Below are 19,983 nucleotides of genomic sequence, written 5' to 3' on the forward strand. Positions count from 1 at the left end.
GGAGGCCCAGGTCAGGGCTTAAGATTGCAGTTCCTGTCCGATCTCTTCTGTCTGAAGTGGAGTCCTTGCCTTTACCACCTATACTCGAGGTCCACTTACGTACACCTCCATGTGTACCCCTAGGCTAAAGCTTTACTTTGACCTTTCACATGGTCCTAAGGACTCAGTTAACCCTGCAGCTCTCTGCTGTCACTTCCTCTCGATTCTTGACATGTACCGGGACAATGAAGTGGTTTGCAGTGATAGCTCGATGGCTGATGATCGTGTTGGCTTCATGTATGTTCGTTGAGGACATATTGAACAGCACTCCTTGCCAGATGGCTGCAGTGTTTTCACTGTAGAGCTGGCGGCTATTCCTCGTGCTCTTGAGCGCATCCGCTCATGCCCTGGCGAGTTGTTTCTTCTCTGTACTGACTCCTTGAGCAGCCTACAAGCTATCGGCCAGTGCTACTCCTGCCATCCTTTGGTAGCGAGCATCCAGGAGTCCATCTGTGCCCTGGAATGGTCCAGTTGTTCCATGGTGTTTGTGTGGACCCCAGGCCACGTCGGAATCCCAGGCAACGAACTTGCTGATAGGCTGGCCAAACAGGCTACATGGAAATTGCTTCTGGAGATTGGTGTCCCTGTAACTGAACTGTGATAATTATTTCGCTGCTAGGTTTTTCAGCTTTGGGAGACGGGATGGCATAATCTTCAGTATGCACAACAAATAGCGTGCCCTTAAGGAGACCACGAATGTGTGGAAGACCTCCATGACTAACACATGGCTACCTCTTCTGTCACGAGGACCCAACTCGGTGTCACTGTGGCTCACATATGACTGTCATCCACATCTTGCTGGACTGCCCACTATTAGCTGCACTGCAGTGGACTTTTTACCTTCCCAGCAGCCTACCTTCGGTGTTGGTTGACGGTGCCTCAACAGCAAATTTAGTTTTACATTTTATTCATGAGGAATGTTTTTATCATACCATCTAAGGGTGGGCATTTAGCTTTCTCTCTGAGGTCGCCACTGTCCCTCCGTTTTAACTCTGTCCCACTTTCTTTGCCTTTCTTTTTTTGTCTTGGTGCTCATCTTTTCCCTACATGCGTTCATCTCGCCTTGTCTTTTTGGGGTAGACATTTTAATGTGTTGCATTGTGATCAGCCAGCCCTTACCATATGCTCTATGGTTTCAGTACTTTCTTCTGCTTTTCCTTGTGGTGTATGTTTTCCCCATTTTTTGTTTGTTCCATTTGTTTTCTTTTTAGGTGTGGTGTTGGGTGGTTTTGAACCTTGAGCCTTGCTTGCATCAGGAAAAAGGGACTAATGACCCTTTAGTTTGGTCCCTTTGTATCCAAAACCAACCAACCTCAAATTCAGCTCTGTGGTTGTGAAATGCCCAGTGTCAAGGTAGCATCACCATCTCCCTGTCCAACTATGCAACAAGACATCAAACTCTCACCTCAAGGGATGAAGCCTCCAGCTACACAACTGGTAGGCCAGAAAGGACGGAAGGAGTACTGCTGTGAAGACTTCTTACACCCCTCCAGTCAAACACCACCTGAGTCTTCCTCTACTAACCAGAAAGGCTTGAAGAAGTCCAACAAAGACAAACAACTTTACCATCTTGAAGATCCTCTTTGACGGTGTTGCCATGTGACACCTTAACCCGGTCAGCCTCCGTGTTACCAGTGCACACCACCAACTTCTTTTCTGCGTTGGGCTCCACAGACTGACATCACAATCAAGCTGATGCTTTTTGGACCTCATGGAGCAGGATCCTCCTGCTTCTGTGCCCTGTATCACTCAGCAGCCACTGAGATGACACCATTTCATCCTCATCATGATTCTCCTCCAGTGGGATGTTCATGGCCTTCAGTCCAACAAAGAGGATTTAGGGCTGCTTTTAGCATCGCAGCATCCACTTATACTTTACCTTCAGGAAACAAAATTGTGTTCTCACGACGGCTTTGAGCTTTCATATTTCTTCCTGGTTTATTTTGACCTTCCCTCTGAGGTCGGCATTCCATCTCATGGGGGTGTCATGCTTCTCATATAGGATGATGATCATAGTCAGCCCATCTCCATGGCATACAATTGATCCACCATTAAATTGAACTTGTAACATTTTTCCATTATTGTTATGCTCCCCCCTCCCCACCACCCCAATATCTCAACCTTTTTTTGGTGTAATTCCAATAAACTAACAAGTTATACTAGCACTACTTGCTCTGTTGCCAGTTCCATAGAGACTCACTACTTCTGTGAGTTGCACCAGCACCACGTGTGGTGCTGAGGATGAAGGTATTGACTTTACCTTGGCCAATCGCCGGCTGAGTACAATCCGCCAATTACCAGATGACAATGGACAGAAGCCTACTCGGAAGATAGAAGAGCAGCTCTCATTCACTTGCTTATAGATCATCGTCCAGGGCTGATCTAGACAGAGAACGTCATTTAGTGAACTCTTAGAAGTGAATAGACAAGTGTTGTAAATTGCATCCACTATTTACTGTGACGTTTACCTACAGTAGTTTGCGCTTAGCCATTGAGGGCCTTTTTTTGTGTTATGTTACATGCATCGTTGCAGACTTCGTTATTTGCAGTAAGCATTTTTCAGTCATTTGTGTGACTTCGTTACGTATATGTTGGATTGTTGTAGAATCTTCGTCCTCCTAACCTGTTACCTGACCCTGGGGCATGGCTGTGTAATAGTGGCAGGGAGAAATTGTCTTAGTAGTGTACAGCACCAGAAGCCGTTTCACGAACTCAGGCTACCGGAACAACAGGGGCAACTGTGCCTCCCCAGCAGCAGTGGTAAGGTCTTCACAAAACTGGCGTCAAGGGTTTACAAAACTACTACTTGCACAACTAAGCAAATAATTTGCAGAAAATAGATTTACTACTTTTGTACCTTAATCGTAAAAAACATGCTGCAAGATTTAAATAAAAAAGGGTAATCTTATAGCATCAGTAGCAGTTAGTCAATAGGTACATTGAATATGCTTAGTTAAGACAAGAGCTTGTAATTACTTTCTGTTGTTATCTTTTAACGTGTTTTAAGTGGAATGTAATATATTTAGTTACGCATGTGGCAAATGTAGTGTATAAAATGTGATGTGATACGGTTGTTGTGTTTAAATTTTAAATTGTGTTTACTTTCATTGCAGGAGAAGTTGAATTGGAGAATCTTCCACTAAGGAAAGATGCATTACGTCAAGTTGGGCTTCCAATACAGATACGAAGTGGTTTTATTGGAAAAGTAAAACTCCAAATACCTGTGCGTCAAATTAGAAGCGCACCATGGGTTGTCATTATCGAAAGGCTGTATGTTATAGCAGGACCATTGACACTTAATGAGGTTATTTTATGAAAATGTCTTAAATCCTGACATTATTTCAAGCAGTTGTTGACATTTATTTAATATTGTTTAAAGTCTTTATTATACTTGCATAATTAGTACTTATTTGGAACTTGTCTGCTTTTTTTTCTGAGCGTGAGTGTAAGTAATCGTTGAAGATACAATAGCAATTAATTTTTGATATTTTTCAGTGGAATAAAGAAGCAGAAGAAAATGCTGATCAGGAATATAAATTGTATCTCCTGGATGCAATGGAAGCAAGATGGCATGCAGAAACTGAAACACCACAGGAAGGTTCTTATTCTTCATGGTTCAGTTATGGCACTGGTCTCGTTACTAATATTGTAGAAAATTTGCAGGTATGTGGTTTTATACATGTGTGACACAAATGGTAATAAATAGGAGTTTCACATTGTGTTGATGTTAATAGAATTACATCGAAAAAATCATTTCTGAAAAATAAATAAACAAAAAAATATTTGTAACTATGATCAAACATTCTGTACAATTAAAGTTTAAACTTTGAACTTGTATAGTATGAATGAAGAAAAGGCAAAAACATTTTAGCATGGATTTTGAGAAGCATACTTGTGTTCCAGTTTACAGTAACCATTGTTGAAAGTTAAGGAGAATGAACCAGGAACTGACACATTTGAGTGGGAAGAGTCAAGAATTTTTATTTTTATTTTTTATAGATTTGTCTATTTTGGAAGGAAATAAACTCTTGAGTTTTCATAGACTATTGTCAGCTGTCTTTTCCAAAAGTCCTATTATAATTTTTTGGCATATCTCTGTATCGTCCTAAAAAGTCAAATGTTGGTGGAAACTGTTTAAAGGCTCCCACAAAATACTAAAATATATATAATGAATTGTAGATGTTTTCAATTTATTACCTGGTAACGAGGTTATAAGAAAAGTTATTGATTTGATAAGATAATAATGGTACTGACTATACTCATGTATATGTTAGGTATTTGTGAATTGTAACAGAAGACTGCGAGAGAACTTTACGGTGTGCATAACTTTTGGCTACATGACATTTCACAGCTGTTGCTGGCATTGATGAATGTTTTGAATTACTTTATTGCCACAGAATGTATAGAACTAAATAAATTATTTTGTTGTTAAGTTGAAGCATAAGCTGTCAAAAATAAAAGTCTGCATGATAGTTACCTATGGTATGCTATTTGCAAAACAAATGATGGTAGTTATAACAGTACTATCATATTTAGGTTGAACAACCTTCAAAACTGTGAAAATTCCTTAGAAGAGATGTGAATAGTCTACTGCCATGGAACGAAGAAACGCGCTCATCACAAACTACACTAAGAGAATTAGTTGTAACAAGCATAGACTGCACATATGCAGGAAAAGTGACCAAAGTTATTAAGGGAGTTATAACAGAAAATCCCTAAGTATAAGTTTCTTTTTGCACACCAAAAGACTAAAAGTCTATAGTGAAGTGTAAATGTAATAAAGTTACTTAAGAAGGAAGCTAGTTGTTATACGAATTACAAAGGGATCAATCATCTAGTACATTCTTTGGAGTAATAGTTTATGAAGCATATTGGAGAATGCTTCAAATGAGCAAGAAATTGGGTTAAGAAAAGGCATATCAGTAATGGACACTATTTTTTTAAAATTTTTTACTGCATCTCAAACAGAGATCAACAGGATACCTCATATTACATTTATTAATTTACACAAAGAATTTTATTACATTAATAGGAAGAAATTGTGGACCATTAGAAAGAAGCCAACAACAAAATTTTGAATGCAACAAATTGCTTGATTCATGTTGTTGTTGTGGTCCTCAGCCTCGAGACTGGTTTGCTGCAGTTATCCATGTTACCCTATCCCATGCAAGCTTCTTCATCTCCCAGTACCTACTGAAACCTACATCCTTCTGAATCTGCTTAGTGTATTCATCTCTTGGTCTCTCTCTACGATTTTTACCCTCCAAGCTGCCCTCCAATGCTAAATTTGTGATCCCTTGATGCCTCAGAACATGTCCTACCAACCAACCAATCCCTTGTGTGCCACAAACTCCTCTTCTCCCCAATTCTATTAAATACCTCCTCATTAGTTATGTGATCTACCCATCTAATCTTCAGCATTCTTCTGTAGCACCACATTTCGAAAGCTTGTATTCTCTTCCTGTCCAAACTATTTATCGTCCATGTTTCACTTCCATACATGGCTACACTCAGTGAAAATACTTTCAGAAGTGACTTCCTGACACTTAAATCTATACCCGATGTTAACAAATTTCTCTTCTTCAGAAACGCTTTCCTTGCCATTGCCAGTCTACATTTTATATCCTCTCTACTTCGACCATTATCAGTTATTTTGCTCCCCAAATAACAAAACTCCTTTACTACTTTAAGTGTCCCATTTCCTAATCTAATTCCCTCAGCACCAGCTGAAGTAATTCGACAACATTCCATTATTCTCGTTTTGCTTTTGTTGATGATCATCTTTTCTCCTCCTTTCAAGACATTGTCCATTCCGTTCAACTGCCCTTCCAAGTCCTTTGCTGTCTCTGACATTTGATTCATAAAAATAATAATTGCTTGAGGGAATGTTCAGTTAGTTGGCCTCTTTGCTGATTGTGAGTATTTGCTTTTAAGAGGCAAAGAAATATTTCATTTTATAGTTACAATGTATTCCACTGTTAGTGTCTTTAGTTTCATGAACTTTACATTTAATGTTCCTCTGTGTGCTATTATAAATAATTTTCAATTTTAGCAAATGTATTTTTTCTTTCCTTTAGTTTTTCAAATTAAAGAAAATATTTTTCTGTCTAAATTGGTTTTAAGTATCTACATAATATTTATATATCGTCTATATTTTCAGTTAAGAATAAAGGATGTTCATGTGCGCTATGAGGATGATCTAACTGTACCTGGAGAGATGTTTGTATGTGGTGTGACTATTGACTCACTGACTGCTCAAAGCTGCGATGATAAATGGATACCACGATTCACAAATTGGGAGGCAGGAGGCACCAGTTTCAAACTTGTGGAGCTGAACACACTTGCTCTGTATTGGGATACTGTAAATACATTGCTGGGGAATTTACCTTTAGATGAACTGGCTGTGAGTATACCACTTTTCATTTAAACTGTGACAAGAAATAAAAATAATTCTTGTAGTTTTGTCATTTTTGTAATGATTAAGAGTTGCAGGTGTATGCCACATGAAATTTAAGTAGCTGGATATAACGGGACTGTGTGATATTTCAAGAAAATAAAATTTTCTAGAATACTTAAGTCAACTACTTAACATTCTTTTTTAACTTTATGGCTAATGAGAGTTATACAATTTTAGGTAAAAATGTCAAAATCATCTACATGGGAGCACCATTTTTTGATGTCTCCCGTGAGTGCACAGGCACATATTAAACGGAACAGGAGTGAACAACCGCTACGTTCAAAGACACAGCCACGTATTGTGTGTGATCTGCAGTTAGATGAGGTCCCATTAACTCTGGTGGATGTAAGTAAAAGAAAAATTAAGATAGTAATCTCATATATAGTCATTGTTTAATGGTTGTTAGTTGGTGATGGTAAGAGCAGTGTTAGTTGTCCTAACTGTCAACTTTGTGAGTTAAGACAACTAGTATTGCTCAGTGAACTCTTAGTATTTTAAGGATTTGGGGCGGGGGAGGGGTTGTTGATGTAGACTCATGATGTGTTATGAGTAGCAGACAATTTAATCTCCGACTTCACATGGCAGCTAGTTCAGGTACTGTTACTGCCAAGTAGTACCTTGTACTACACACATCATAAAAAGTTTGGCATCACCTTGGATCTGAGAGTTCCAGAACCTGTACAGGAAATTGAAATAGAGATCAACATAAACATCATCTCCGCCCTTTATATTTCTCTTGAAAACCACACATTGCGTGTTGTACAATCACACAGCGAGACCTTCAGAGATGGCGGTTCAGATTACTGTACACACCAGTACCTCTAATACCCAGTAGCACGTCCTCTTGCATTGATATATGCCTGTATTCATCATGGCATACTATCCACAAGTTTATCAAGGTGCTGTTGGTCCATATTGTCCCACTCCTCAACAGCGATTCGGCATAGATCCCTCAGAGTGGATGGTGGGTCCCGTCATCCATAAACAGCCCTTTTCAATCTGTACCAGGCATGTTTGATAGGTTCATATCTGGAGAACATGCTGCCCACTCTAGTTGAGTGATGTTGTTACCCTGAAGGAAGTCATTCACAAGATGTGCACAATGGCGAGACAAATTGTTGTCCATGAAAACGAATGCCTCACCAATACGCTGCTGATATGGTTGCACTATCGCTCAGAGAATGGCATTCATATATTGTACAGCTGTTATGGCACTTTTCATGACCACCAGTGGCGTATGTTGCCCCCACATAATGCCACTCTAAAACGTCAGGGAACCTCCATCTTGCTGCACTTGCTGGACATGGTGTCCAAGGCGTACAGGCTGACCGGGTTGCCTCCAAATACATCTCCAATAATTGTCTGGTTGAAGGTATATGTGACACTCATCAGTGAAGAGAACATGATGCCAATCCTGAGTGGTCCATTCAGCATGTTGTTGGGCACATCTGTACTGCGCTGCATGGTGTCGTAGTTACAAAGATGGACCTTGCCATTGACGTCGGGAGTGAAGTTACGCTTCATGCAGCCTATTGCGCACAGTTTCAGTCATAACACGACATCCTGTTACTGCACGAAAAGCATTATTCAACATGGTGGCATTGCTTTCAGGGTTTCTCGAAGCCATAATCCATAGTTAGCGGCCATCCACTGCAGCAGTAGCCCTTGGGCGGCCTGAGTGAGGCATGTCATCAACAATTCCTGTCTCTCTGTATCTCCTCCATGTCCCAACAACATTGCTTTGGCTCACTCTGACACGCATCGACACTTCCATTGTTGATAGCCCTTCCTGGCACAAAGTAACAATGTGGATGCGATCGAACCGCTGTATAGACCGTCTAGGCATGGTTGAATTACAGACAACATGAGCCGTGTACCTCCTTCTTGGTGGAATGACTGGAACTGATCGGCTGTAGGACCCCCGCCGTCTAATAGGCACTGCTTATGCACGGTTGTTAATGACTTTTGGCGGGTTTAGTGACGTCTCTGAACAGTCAAATGGACTGCGTCTGTGATACAATATCCACAGTCAACGTCTATCTTCAGGAGTTGTGGGAACTGGGGTGATGCAAAACTTTTTTGGTACGTGTATTGTAGGACGGTGGGTTTGATGTTCAATATTGGTGACTTTTTAATCCTTTTTTAAAGGCAAGCACTCGAATATGAACTGTATGTTATAAATGATAAAGAAATGCTAGGTGTTTGTGGATCAGTTAATAACATAAATACATTGTTAATTTGTACCTGCACATAACATTTAAATTAAATTTACTTGACACCACTTTGAAGGTAATTTAAGAAGGTAAGCTATAGAAATTGGTTTTATAGCAGTGGCTGTTAGTACTTAACATAGGTTACAAGGTTACCAGTACACAAACTCTGCTGTTCCCTTTCAGTACTAATTAGTTGTAGTTAGCAGCAGTGTGATTTAGTATATGTAAAAATAGTTGTTTGCCTTCAAAGTTTCATGCAGTGGTAAAACAGCTTTTCGTAATTCAGTATAAAACTTTGGTTGCACAGACATATATAGATAAATATGATTCAGCAGTTACTTTCAGAGTAATGCTCAGTACTTCATTTTTCTGTGACTCTCTGAACAGAAGAAACACTTCAATACAAAAACTGGTGAGACACTCACACACACAACACACACACACACACACACACAGACACAGACACAGAGAGAGAGAGAGAGAGAGAGAGAGAGAGAGAGAGAGAGATACGGGTTAGCATAGATAACACTTTCTTTGAAACTCCCAAAGCCCTCACGTTTTTCAACTTATTCTAGTCCCATTTCCTTAATGTCTTACTGTTCTGTGATAATTTCCTGAGCTTAAATCTGCATTTCAAGGCTAATAAATGTAAATTGATTTGAGGGTGTACATATGCTTATTGAAAAAGTTTTCAGTTTAATAGTTTCTGTCTTACCTGTATTTAATCTTAGTGAAATCTTCCAGTGCCTCCACGTCTCTTGAATATATGCAATCTTCTGTAACATTTATTAAACCATATGTTAGAGATGATGTAAATAAAATAGAAAGAAACTTCCACATGGGAAAAATATATTAAAAACAAAGATTCCAAGACTTACCAAGCGGGAAAGCGCCGGCAGACAGGCACATGAACAAAACACACACACACACACACACACACACACACACACACACACACACACACAGAATTACGAGCTTTCGCAACTGGCAGTTGCTTCGTCAGGAAAGAGGGAAGGAGAGGGAAAAATGAAAGGATGTGGGTTTTAAGGGAGAGGGTATGGAGTCATTCCAATCCCGGGAGCGGAAAGACTTCCCTTAGGGGAAAAAAAGGACAGGTGTACACTCGCGCGCACGCACACACACACACACACACACACACACACACACACACACACACACACACACACACACATATCCATCCGCACATACACAGACACAAGCAGACATATTTAAAGGCAAAGAGTAAGGACAGAGATGTCAGTCGAGGTGGAAGTACAGAGGCAAAGAAGTTGTTGAAAGACAGGTGAGGTATGAGCGGCGGCAACTTGAAATTAGCGGAGGTTGAGGCCTGGCGGATATCGAGAAGAGAGGATATACTGAAGGGCGAGTTCCCATCTCCGGAGTTCGGATAGGTTGGTGTTGGTGGGAAGTATCCAGATAACTCGGACGGTGTAACACTGTGCCAAGATGTGCTGGCCGTGCATCAAGGCATGTTTAGCCACAGGGTGATCCTCATTACCAACAAACACTGTCTGCCTGTGTCCATTCATGCGAATGGACAGTTTGTTGCTGGTCATTCCCACATAGAAATCATCACAGTGCAGGCAGGTCAGTTGGTAAATCACGAGGGTGCTTTCACATGTGGCTCTCCCTTTGATCGTGTACACCTTCCGGGTTACAGGACTGGAGTAGGTGGTGGTGGGAGGGTGCAGTCCCGCGGGACTGGATCAGACCTTGAATGTGGTTCTCCAGCAGGGATACGACTTCCTAAAATCCTGCCCCGAAATGAAATCCATCCTTCATGAAATCCTCCCCACTCCACCAAGAGTGTCTTTCCGCCGTCCACCTAACCTTCGTAACCTCTTGGTTCATCCCTATGAAATCCCCAAACCACCTTCCCTACCCTCTGGCTCCTACCCTTGCAACCGCCCCCAGTGTAAAACCTGTCCTATGCACCCTCCCACCACCACCTACTCCAGTCCTGTAACCCGGAAGGTGTACACGATCAAAGGGGGAGCCACATGTGAAAGCACCCACGTGATTTACCAACTGACCTGCCTGCTCTGTGATGCTTTCTATGTGGGAATGACCAGCAACAAACTGTCTATTCGCATGAATGGACACAGGCAGACGGTGTTTGTTGGTAATGAGGATCACCCTGTGGCTAAACATGCCTTGATGCACGGCCAGCACATCTTGGCACAGTGTGACACAATCCGAGTTATCTGGATACTTCCCACCAACACCAACCTATCCGAACTCCGGAGATGGGAACTCGCCCTTCAGTATATCCTCTCTTCTCGATATCCGCCAGGCCTCAACCTCCGCTAATTTCAAGTTGCCGCCCCTCATACCTCACCTGTCTTTCAACAACTTCTTTGCCTCTGTACATCCGCCTCGACTGACATCTCTGCCCTTACTCTTTGCCTTTAAATATGTCTGCTTGTGTCTGTGTATGTGCGGATGGATATGTGTGTGTGTGTGTGTGTGTGTGTGTGTGTGTGTGTGTGTGTGTGTGCGCGCGAGTGTACACCTGTCCTTTTTTTCCCCTAAGGGAAGTCTTTCCGCTCCCGGGATTGGAATGACTCCTTACCCTCTCCCTTAAAACCCACATCCTTTCATTTTTCCCTCTCGTTCCCTCTTTCCTGACGAAGCAACTGCCAGTTGCGAAAGCTCGTAATTCTGTGTGTGTGTTTGTGTGTTTTGTTCATGTGCCTGTCTGCCGGAGCTTTCCCGCTTGGTAAGTCTTGGAATCTTTGTTTTTAAACCATATGTTAGCAATGATTAAGTTGTGGTCTGCACAGAATTCTACCTGGGGCTTCCAGTTTTATTCCTTTCCCCCAGTTCATGCCGTCCTAATATTTTTCATTCTCTTCCTCTTACTCCTGTAAAATTCCAATCCCTCGTCACTACTAAATTTTCATCTCCCTTAACACACTCAATGATTTTCATTTATATCAACATAAATTTGTTAAATATCATCATCTGTGTACTAATGGGCATGCATACTTGTGCTACAATGATCAATGGTGAAGTTGTGCCTATCTTGACTATGACAATCCATCCACTTTGCTTGTAAATTATTTTAATATTTGCCCAGTGTCCAGGATTATCCCATCTTCAGAAATTTAAACAATAATATGGAAGGGATAGATTGCTACTCACCGTACAGAGGAGGTGTTAGTCGCATAAAGTCACAATGAAGAAGTTTGCTAAAATATTAAAGATGGTAACTGCAACTGACAGAGCAGCAATCAGGGATGGATGGTTGGTATAAAGAAGAGGTGTGAGGCAGGCAGGGGTAAGGATAGCAGGGTAAGGGTAGGGAAAGATGCTAGTGCTGCCTGGGAGAGCATGCAGGGGCTAGGTGGAGACAGAACACGGCTGTTAGGTGCTACGTTGGGAGGCTCTGTTGTTGGGGGGGGGGGGAGGATAAAAGAAGGGAAAAGGATTTGCAGCTGTTTTGGCAAGATAAATGTGTGTAGCATTAGAGTGGGAGCAGAGAAGGGATAGGAAGGTCTGAGACAAGGGACTAGCAAAGGTATGGGCCAAGGAGGTTATGGGAATGAAAGATATGTTACAGGGTGAGGTCCTACCTGTGCAGTTCAGAAAAACTGATGTTGATAGGAAGAATCCAGATGGCATGGGCTGTGAAGTAGTCATTAATGTGAACGTACCATTGGGTGACGTGTTCAGCAACTTGGTCGGTGATCTTCTGTGGCTGGACAGTGGGTATGTGGGAAGTGTAGAAGACTCAAGAGACAAGGGATGGGAGATCTGGTTATGGACAAGGTTCGGATGATAATAGGGGCCGGGAAGGCCACTGTGAGGCACTTGCCATTTTTGGAGAGAGACTGCTTGTCACTACAGGTGTGACGACTGTCAGTGGTTAGGTTGTACGGAAGGGACTTCTTGGTATGAATTGGGTATCAGCTGTCGAAGTGGGGGTATTGTTGATGTTTGGTAGATTTGATGGGAACAAAAGTAGTGTTGTAGCCTTCCTTGAGGTGGAGGTCAATATCGAGGAAGGTGGATTGTTGGGCTGAGGAGGACCAGGTGAAGCAAATGGGGGAGAAGGTATTGAAGTTTTGGAAAAATGTGGATAGGGTATCCTCAGTCTCAGTCCAGATCATGAAGATGGTATTGATTACTCTGAACCAGGTGAGGAGATTGGGATTCCAGGTGGTTATAAACGATTCCTCTCGATGGCCCATGAATATGTTGGCATATTACGGCGTCATGCGGGTGTCCATTCCTGTACCATGGATTTGTTCGTATGTGATGCCTTCAAAGGTGAAGTAACTGTGGGTGATGATTTAGTTGGTCATGGTAACCATGAAGGCGTTAGTGGTTTTGGAGTCACTCAGCTATTTGATAAGGTCGTGTTTAACAGCAGGAAGATGGTGAGCATTGGGGATGTTGGCGTAGAGCGAGATGGCATCAAGAGTGATGATTTGAGTGCCAGGTAGTAAAGGAGCATGAACTGTGGAGAGTTGATGCTGGAAATTGTTATTGTCTTTTATGTAGAGCGGAGGTTATGATAATAGAGTGAAGATGTTTGTCCACAGAACAGAGACTCTCCCTATGGAGGAATAGCAACCAGCCATAGTCAGTCATCCTGTGTAGTTGGCTTTCTGAACTTCAGGAAGCTTATAGAAGGTAGAAGTGTGGGGAGAGTGAGCATGAGGAGAAAAATAGACTCAGGGGAAAGGTTTTGAGATGGATCTACAGATTAGAGGGGTAACTAGAGATCCTTCTGGATTTCTGAAATGGGCTTGCTGTGGCAGGGTTCAGAATTTACTAAACTTAGACCTTGTTCACCATCTTTTCCAAAACCCCTCAACATGGAGACCAACCTCACAATTGCAGAAAGAACTTCAATTCACCACATAAAAACTTTATCCTATCTTAAAATCTTACCTGTTGACACGTGCCCTACTATTACTGTGATTTATGAACTGCAGGGATTATGTGACAGAGGGTCTCTTGTCAGATACATCCACGTACACCATATGCCACAATGACTCTACCGTATTTACTCGAATCTAAGCCGCACTCAAATCTAAGCCGCACCTGAAAAATGAGACTCAAAATAAAGGGGGAAAAAAAAAAATTCCCGAATCTAAGCCGCAAGTGAAATTTGAGACTCGAAATTCAAGGGCAGAGAAAAGTTTTAGGCCGCACCTCCAAATCGAAACAAAGTTGGTCCATTGTAATACGAGACACAATTTAGGTCGAATGAATGGCGATACAGCTACAGTAGTTTGGTTCGAGTCGTAAGCTTAGCAGTTAAGCTTTACCAGGTAGCCATTGCTACCCTTCCTTTCTCACATGCTTCGTCTGGTTTGAATCAATTGCTAATTTTGCTTTGATCTGATAAGTGTCGTTTTCTTTGTTATAGGTGTTTACGTCACTCTAAGCTGAAAATGCATTACTGTACTATGTCATGCATTGTTTGTCACATTCTGATAGTTCGTGTTTACGGCCTGTTGCCCCTCGCGGCATGGCTTGCTTTTGTGCGCGCTACCGCCGCTTACAATTAAAAAAAAGAGAGAAGAATTGTCTCATTAGCGAAACAATGGCAAGAGACTGCTATTTGTTGTTACTTACACTGCTGCTTTCTTTGATAATGATTAACAAGAACCAAATAATAGACTGCGTATGATAGAACATGTTCTGAACGAGAGTTAGGTGAAAATTATTCTCCATTTGAAAATATTTGCGGCCACTTCTTTAGTACATCAAATTCTGCACAGAAATTAGTCATCTTAGATTTAAAAATCTAGTCAGTTGCCGTGATTCATTTCTGACTGTATCACTATTAGGCATAAGAATAATACATATATAAACAAGACACGTTATATATATTCTTCCGTGTTTGCTGTTGTCTCGCTCTAGTTTCGTAGTATATTAGGCAGACAGGATTTAAACGAGATAGCAGCAAACACGAAAGAATACATGGCAAAATGTTTGTATCCGTATTCTTTCTTATGGTGAAAAGAATACTGCATGTGATTCACCTTTCGTCAGGTTCCTATTAGCAACCATCTCTCCTCACAGCTAGGAAAAAATTCAGAACGTACCACCCACAACTGGAGCAACTGAATCTCATTCTCTGCAAGGGTTTCGATTACTTGTCATTGTGTGTTCCCTGAAATGAGGAATATCCCTGCTCCAACAGTGGTATGCTGCTGCTCATCAAGCCTATGCAAGGTCCTTATCCCGGCTCCGCTCCTGCTCCCATCCCCTTGTTTCATGGCTCATAAACCTGCAAAAGACATTTCCTATACATCCTTCCACTACCATATACTCCAGTCCCCTCACAGGCATCTCCTACCCCATCAAAGGCATGGCCATGTGTGAAAGTAGCTATGTGGTATACCCTTCCTACCAACACCAACTTTTCTGAATTACACAGATCAGAACTCTCCTTACAACGTATGCATTGCCCCTGTAACGCCCCTGACATAAACCTTTGCAGGTCCTGTCTCCCATCTACCCATCCCATTCCCTGCTCTCACTCCTGCAATACACCTGTGTATCCTGACAACACACCTACATGTCCTCCTTTTCCACTTCTCTCTCCTCACCCTCCACCCTGCCACCTGTCCCTCACCTCTCCCATCAGCACAGCCTCCTGATCCTGTCTCTACGAACTTTATACTGTGCTACCTAGTCCCTTCATTCTCCACCAGGCAGCACTAGCATCTTCCCCCACTTGTACCATGCCTCATGAGTCGTCCTTATCCCCACTACCCATTGCTGATTGCTGCTCCATTGTGTTTGCGACTCAACACCACCTGTATATAGGGAGTAGCAATCTATCCTGTCCGTATTGTAGTTGTTCCATCCTGGACTTCCCACTGTTTGAAAATTACGTACTTATAGTCACATTTGTCACACATAATAAGAGGGAGTAATAAAGGTAAACACACCCTACATGGGCACTAATCACATATGAGGTGTCATCATGTACACTGCCTACAGTTGAAGTCAAACAGTGGAAAATCCACGATGCAATAATGACAATGTTATGAAAAGGATAGATTGCTACTCACCGCATAGTGGAGATGTTGAGTCGCAGAGAGGCACAACAAAAAGAATGCTAAACAAGTAAGCTTTTGATCATAAGGCCTTCTTCGGAATTGTGTGAATGTTTGCTGTCTAATTCAGCAGAAGGCCTTTCCGCCAAAAGCTTACTTGTTCAGCTGTCTTTGTTGTGCCCATCTGCGACTCAGCATCTCCACCATATGGTGAGTAGCAGTCTATCCTTTTCATAATGTTGTTGTTATTCGTGCCTATAGTTGAGTCAGTCTAAGTTGATCCCTGACATTTGACAGTACTTTTGCCAGCTTTCAGTTTTGAAGCACAGGTGCCTGTAAGTGAAAACAGTAGACTTGTAGAGATCTCCAGCAACACTGAGGCATTTCCATAGAGACCTTTACTAAATCGCATAACACTATTTATTGAGTTAGGTGCATGAAGGTGTTATGGTCAGCTGGATGCAACCGTTAGGTATTTTCTTATGCCAACTCGATTCCTGCAACCATCATTGCCGCTGTGTAGCTACAGAGCACCATGCATATGAAATGTTCATATTCTCTAAGCTGTTTGATATTTACTATATCCATATTTTCTTGTCCTTTGTTAGACATACTGCTACCTTATCCCTATTTAATTTTGTATTGATAAATCAGTGCTGTGCTGCTGCACTTCACTAGGTCCCCGTGAATCTATCTTAAACTTATTCATTTCTTCTTTCAGATTTTGTAAACTGTCTACTCAGTAAAGGGGTCTCAGATTCCATGCTCCAACCCATGTAATGCCATGTTTGTTTTTTTATAACAGTGTAAGTGATAGATTGCTACTCACTGTAAAGATGGCCTGTTGATTGCATACAGCCACAAGGAAAAAAAAACTGTTGTACATGCAGTTATTGGCCAAAGCCTTCCTCAGCAACAAAAACATACATTCACACAATCAAGCACGCCTCATGCACATCCTTGGCTGCCACCACTGGCAGCTATGTCCAGAATGTGACTGTCACAGTAACAGCAATCTGGAGTGATTTGGGGAAGGAAGAGGGATAGCAGGGTATGGTTGGGGGAGAGAAAAGCACTGTCTGGCAGGGCATGCAGGGTCTGGAGATTGCCAGGCACAGTGTCAGGTACATAGGCAGAAGGCAGCGCACACAAAGAGGATGAGGGAATGTGAGAGGAGAGGAGATGATAGGATGAGGGGGGCTCGGAGACTGTTGGGTGGAGGGTGTGGGGGCAGTAGGTTACCATAGGTTGAGGCTGGGGTAATTGTGAGGGTAACTCCCATCTGCGCAAATCAGAAAAGCTGGTGATGGATGGGCACGCGCATGGCACTCTCCTGTGCCAACCTATTTATGGACCATCTAGAGGAAACCTTTGTAGTCTTCAAGAACCCCAAACCCCTGGCCTGGTTCAGATTCATTGATAATAACTTCATGATCTGGACTCTCCTCATTCGTTCACAACCTCAACACCTTCTCTCCCATTCACTTCTGGTCCTCTTCAAACCAGCATGCCACCTTCATAGATGTTGATGTCCTCCTTTGTGATCACTTTATCCACACTCCTGTCCACATTAAATCCACGAATCACCAACAGTACCTACATTTTGACAGCTCCTTCCACATCAGAAAGACCTTTCCATACAACGTAGATACCCAATGACAGCATATCTGCAGTGACAAAAACTCCCTGAAGGTCTCACCAAGGCCCTCACAGAGGGGCAGTACCCTGGGACATGGTCTGCAAACAGATTTCCCATGCCATTTTCCCACACACCCCTAATCCTCCAACCATCCCAAGAGTGCACCCCCCCCCCCCCCGCCCTCCACCCTTTATCACCTAGTCCCACCACGGACTGGAACAACTGCACTGCACTTCATCAGGACTTTGATTGTCTATCATCATGCTCTGAAAAGAGGAACATTCTATTAGAGATTCGTCCCACCACACCTAAAATGGTGCTCCATCACTCACCAAATCTCCACAACATTCTAGTCGTCTGCATGCCACTCTCAATCCCACCTCCTTGATGCAAGGATCCTATCCTTGTGGAAAACAGGTGCAAGACCTGACCAATCCATGCACCCAGGATTTCTTATTCCAGTCCTGTCACAGGCTTATCTTACCCCGTCAAAGGTGGGACTAACTGTGAAAGCAGCAGTGTTGTGTACTAGCTCTGTTGCAACAATTGCAGTTTATATTGGTATGACCATCAGCCAGCTGTCCACCAGTGCCAATCTGGCCAAAAACAAAGTAGACCATCCTGTGGCACAACATGTGGTGGAACATAACATGCTTGATTTCAATGGCTGCTTCACAACCTACCCTCCCCTCCCCTCCCCTCCCCTCCTTTTTCACAACTTTCCTTTTCCACTGTCCCCCTTTTCATCTTCTCTCCTCCCCCTTTTCATCTTCTCTCCTCCCCCTTTTCATCTTCTCTCCTCCCCCTTTTCATCTTCTCGTCTCTTCCTTTTCATTTTCTCGTCTCCTCCTTTTTTCCATACCCTTTTTTTCTCTCCCTTACACCTCATGTCCTGACACTGTGCTCGGCAATTTCTAGTAGTCCCTCATGCCCTACAGGTAGTGCTCCTCTCCTGCCCCCCCTCCCGTACCCTGCATCCCTCTCCCTTCCCTGCCCCATTCCAGATTGCTATTCACATGACAGTCACATTCAAGTCAGAGCTGCGGGTGGTGGCAGCCAAGCATAAGTGTGCGTGAGGTGTGCTTGCTTGTATGTTTTCATTGCTCAGGAAGAGTTTGGCTGATAGTTGCATGTTTAACAGTATTTTTGTTGCACCTGTCTGAAACTCAGCGTGTCATCTTTACAGTAGCAATCTACCCTATTCCTTATATTGTTGTTGTTCCAACCTAGAGTTTCCATTGTTATTTTGTGTGTGTGTGTGTGTGTGTGTGTGTGTGTGTGTGTGTGTGTGTGTAGTTGTTGCCCATATACCTGAAAAGGGAATAATTTTACCTCTGAGATATTTTACCCAGAAGGATGCCATCATCATTAAACCATAGAGTAGAGCTGCATGTCTTTGGGAAAAGTTACAAATGTAGTGTCCCTTTGCTTTTGGTCATCCTTAATTACCAATATGCAAGGCAATATGCAGGAAATCATATTTACTCTTGGCCCTGCAACTACTGGAAAGGTTGCTGCCTCTCTTCAGGAAACTCGTGTAGCTTCTTTACAGATAGATCTTCGATGTGACTGCATGAATTATAGGACTTAGATTGTTGAGGCCATGTAGCCACAGCAGTACCCATGGTTCAGATGGAAAACACTTTGTTAATGGCATGTTTCCAGGTGTTCTGTTGAGTTTTTATTTCCATTTTTGTACAGTATTTTGATGACCCACCCAGTTGTCATCTTCAGGTGCTGTGGTGTACACTGTTTTTTATTTTTTTAATTTTTTTTAAATTAGCATCAAGTTCTAAAGGGCCAAATTCAGGAGCAAATATCCAAGGTCATGGAACATGTCAGTACATGAAATCACAACATAAAAGTAATAATAGATAAAAATAAAATGTTTATGAACCCGAAAAACAGCAGTTCATAAGCTTAAGTAAACGCAATCAACAATACAACAAGAATCAGCTTATTTTTTAAAGGAACCCCTCGGCAGAATAGGAGTGACCCATGAGGAATCTCTTTAGTTTTGATTTGAAAGCATGTGGATTACTGCTAAGATTTTTGAATTCAAATGGTAGCTTATTGAAAATGGATGCTGCAGTTTACTGCACACCTTTCTGCACAAGAGTTAAGGAAGTCTGATCCAAATACAGTATTAACTGAGTGAAAGCTGCTTATTCTTGGGAGTAAGCTAATATTGTTAACAAGAAATGACAGTAACAAATATGTATATTGAGAGGCCAATGTCAAAATACCCAGACTCGTGAACAGGATTTGACAAGAGGTTCGTGAACTTATTCCACTTACTGTCCAAACCGCTAATTTCTGAGCCAAAAATATCCTTTTAGACTGGGAAGAGTTATCCCAAAATGTAATACCATACAACATAAGTGAATGAAAATAAGCAAAGTAGACTAATTTTTGTGTAGAATGATCACTCACTTCAGATACCGTACAAATAGTAAAAATGACAGCATTAAGTCTTTAAACAAGACCTTGAATGTGGGCTTTCCACGACAGTTCGCTATCTATCTGAACACCCAGAAATTTGAACTGTTCAGTTTCACTAATCATATGCCCTTTCTGTTTAATTAAAATGAC

At 42.1% G+C, this 19,983-nt stretch overlaps 1 protein-coding gene across 2 annotated transcripts in view; it reads left to right on the top strand.

The window, feature by feature from the left end:
• The window catches only part of LOC126354004 (intermembrane lipid transfer protein VPS13D), a 488,122-nt gene that overhangs the window by 11,413 nt on the left and 456,726 nt on the right, over nucleotides 1–19,983 (top strand). For both annotated transcript variants that reach the window (XM_050003313.1, XM_050003314.1), the window contains exons 2-5: nucleotides 3,153–3,343; nucleotides 3,535–3,702; nucleotides 6,200–6,442; nucleotides 6,674–6,841. In XM_050003313.1, coding sequence (XP_049859270.1) covers nucleotides 3,153–3,343; nucleotides 3,535–3,702; nucleotides 6,200–6,442; nucleotides 6,674–6,841 — 770 coding nt within the window. The remainder of the gene's footprint in view (nucleotides 1–3,152; nucleotides 3,344–3,534; nucleotides 3,703–6,199; nucleotides 6,443–6,673; nucleotides 6,842–19,983) is intronic.

The sequence above is a fragment of the Schistocerca gregaria genome, chromosome 3 (genome assembly GCF_023897955.1).
Source record: "Schistocerca gregaria isolate iqSchGreg1 chromosome 3, iqSchGreg1.2, whole genome shotgun sequence".
Taxonomy (NCBI): Eukaryota; Metazoa; Arthropoda; class Insecta; order Orthoptera; family Acrididae; genus Schistocerca; species Schistocerca gregaria.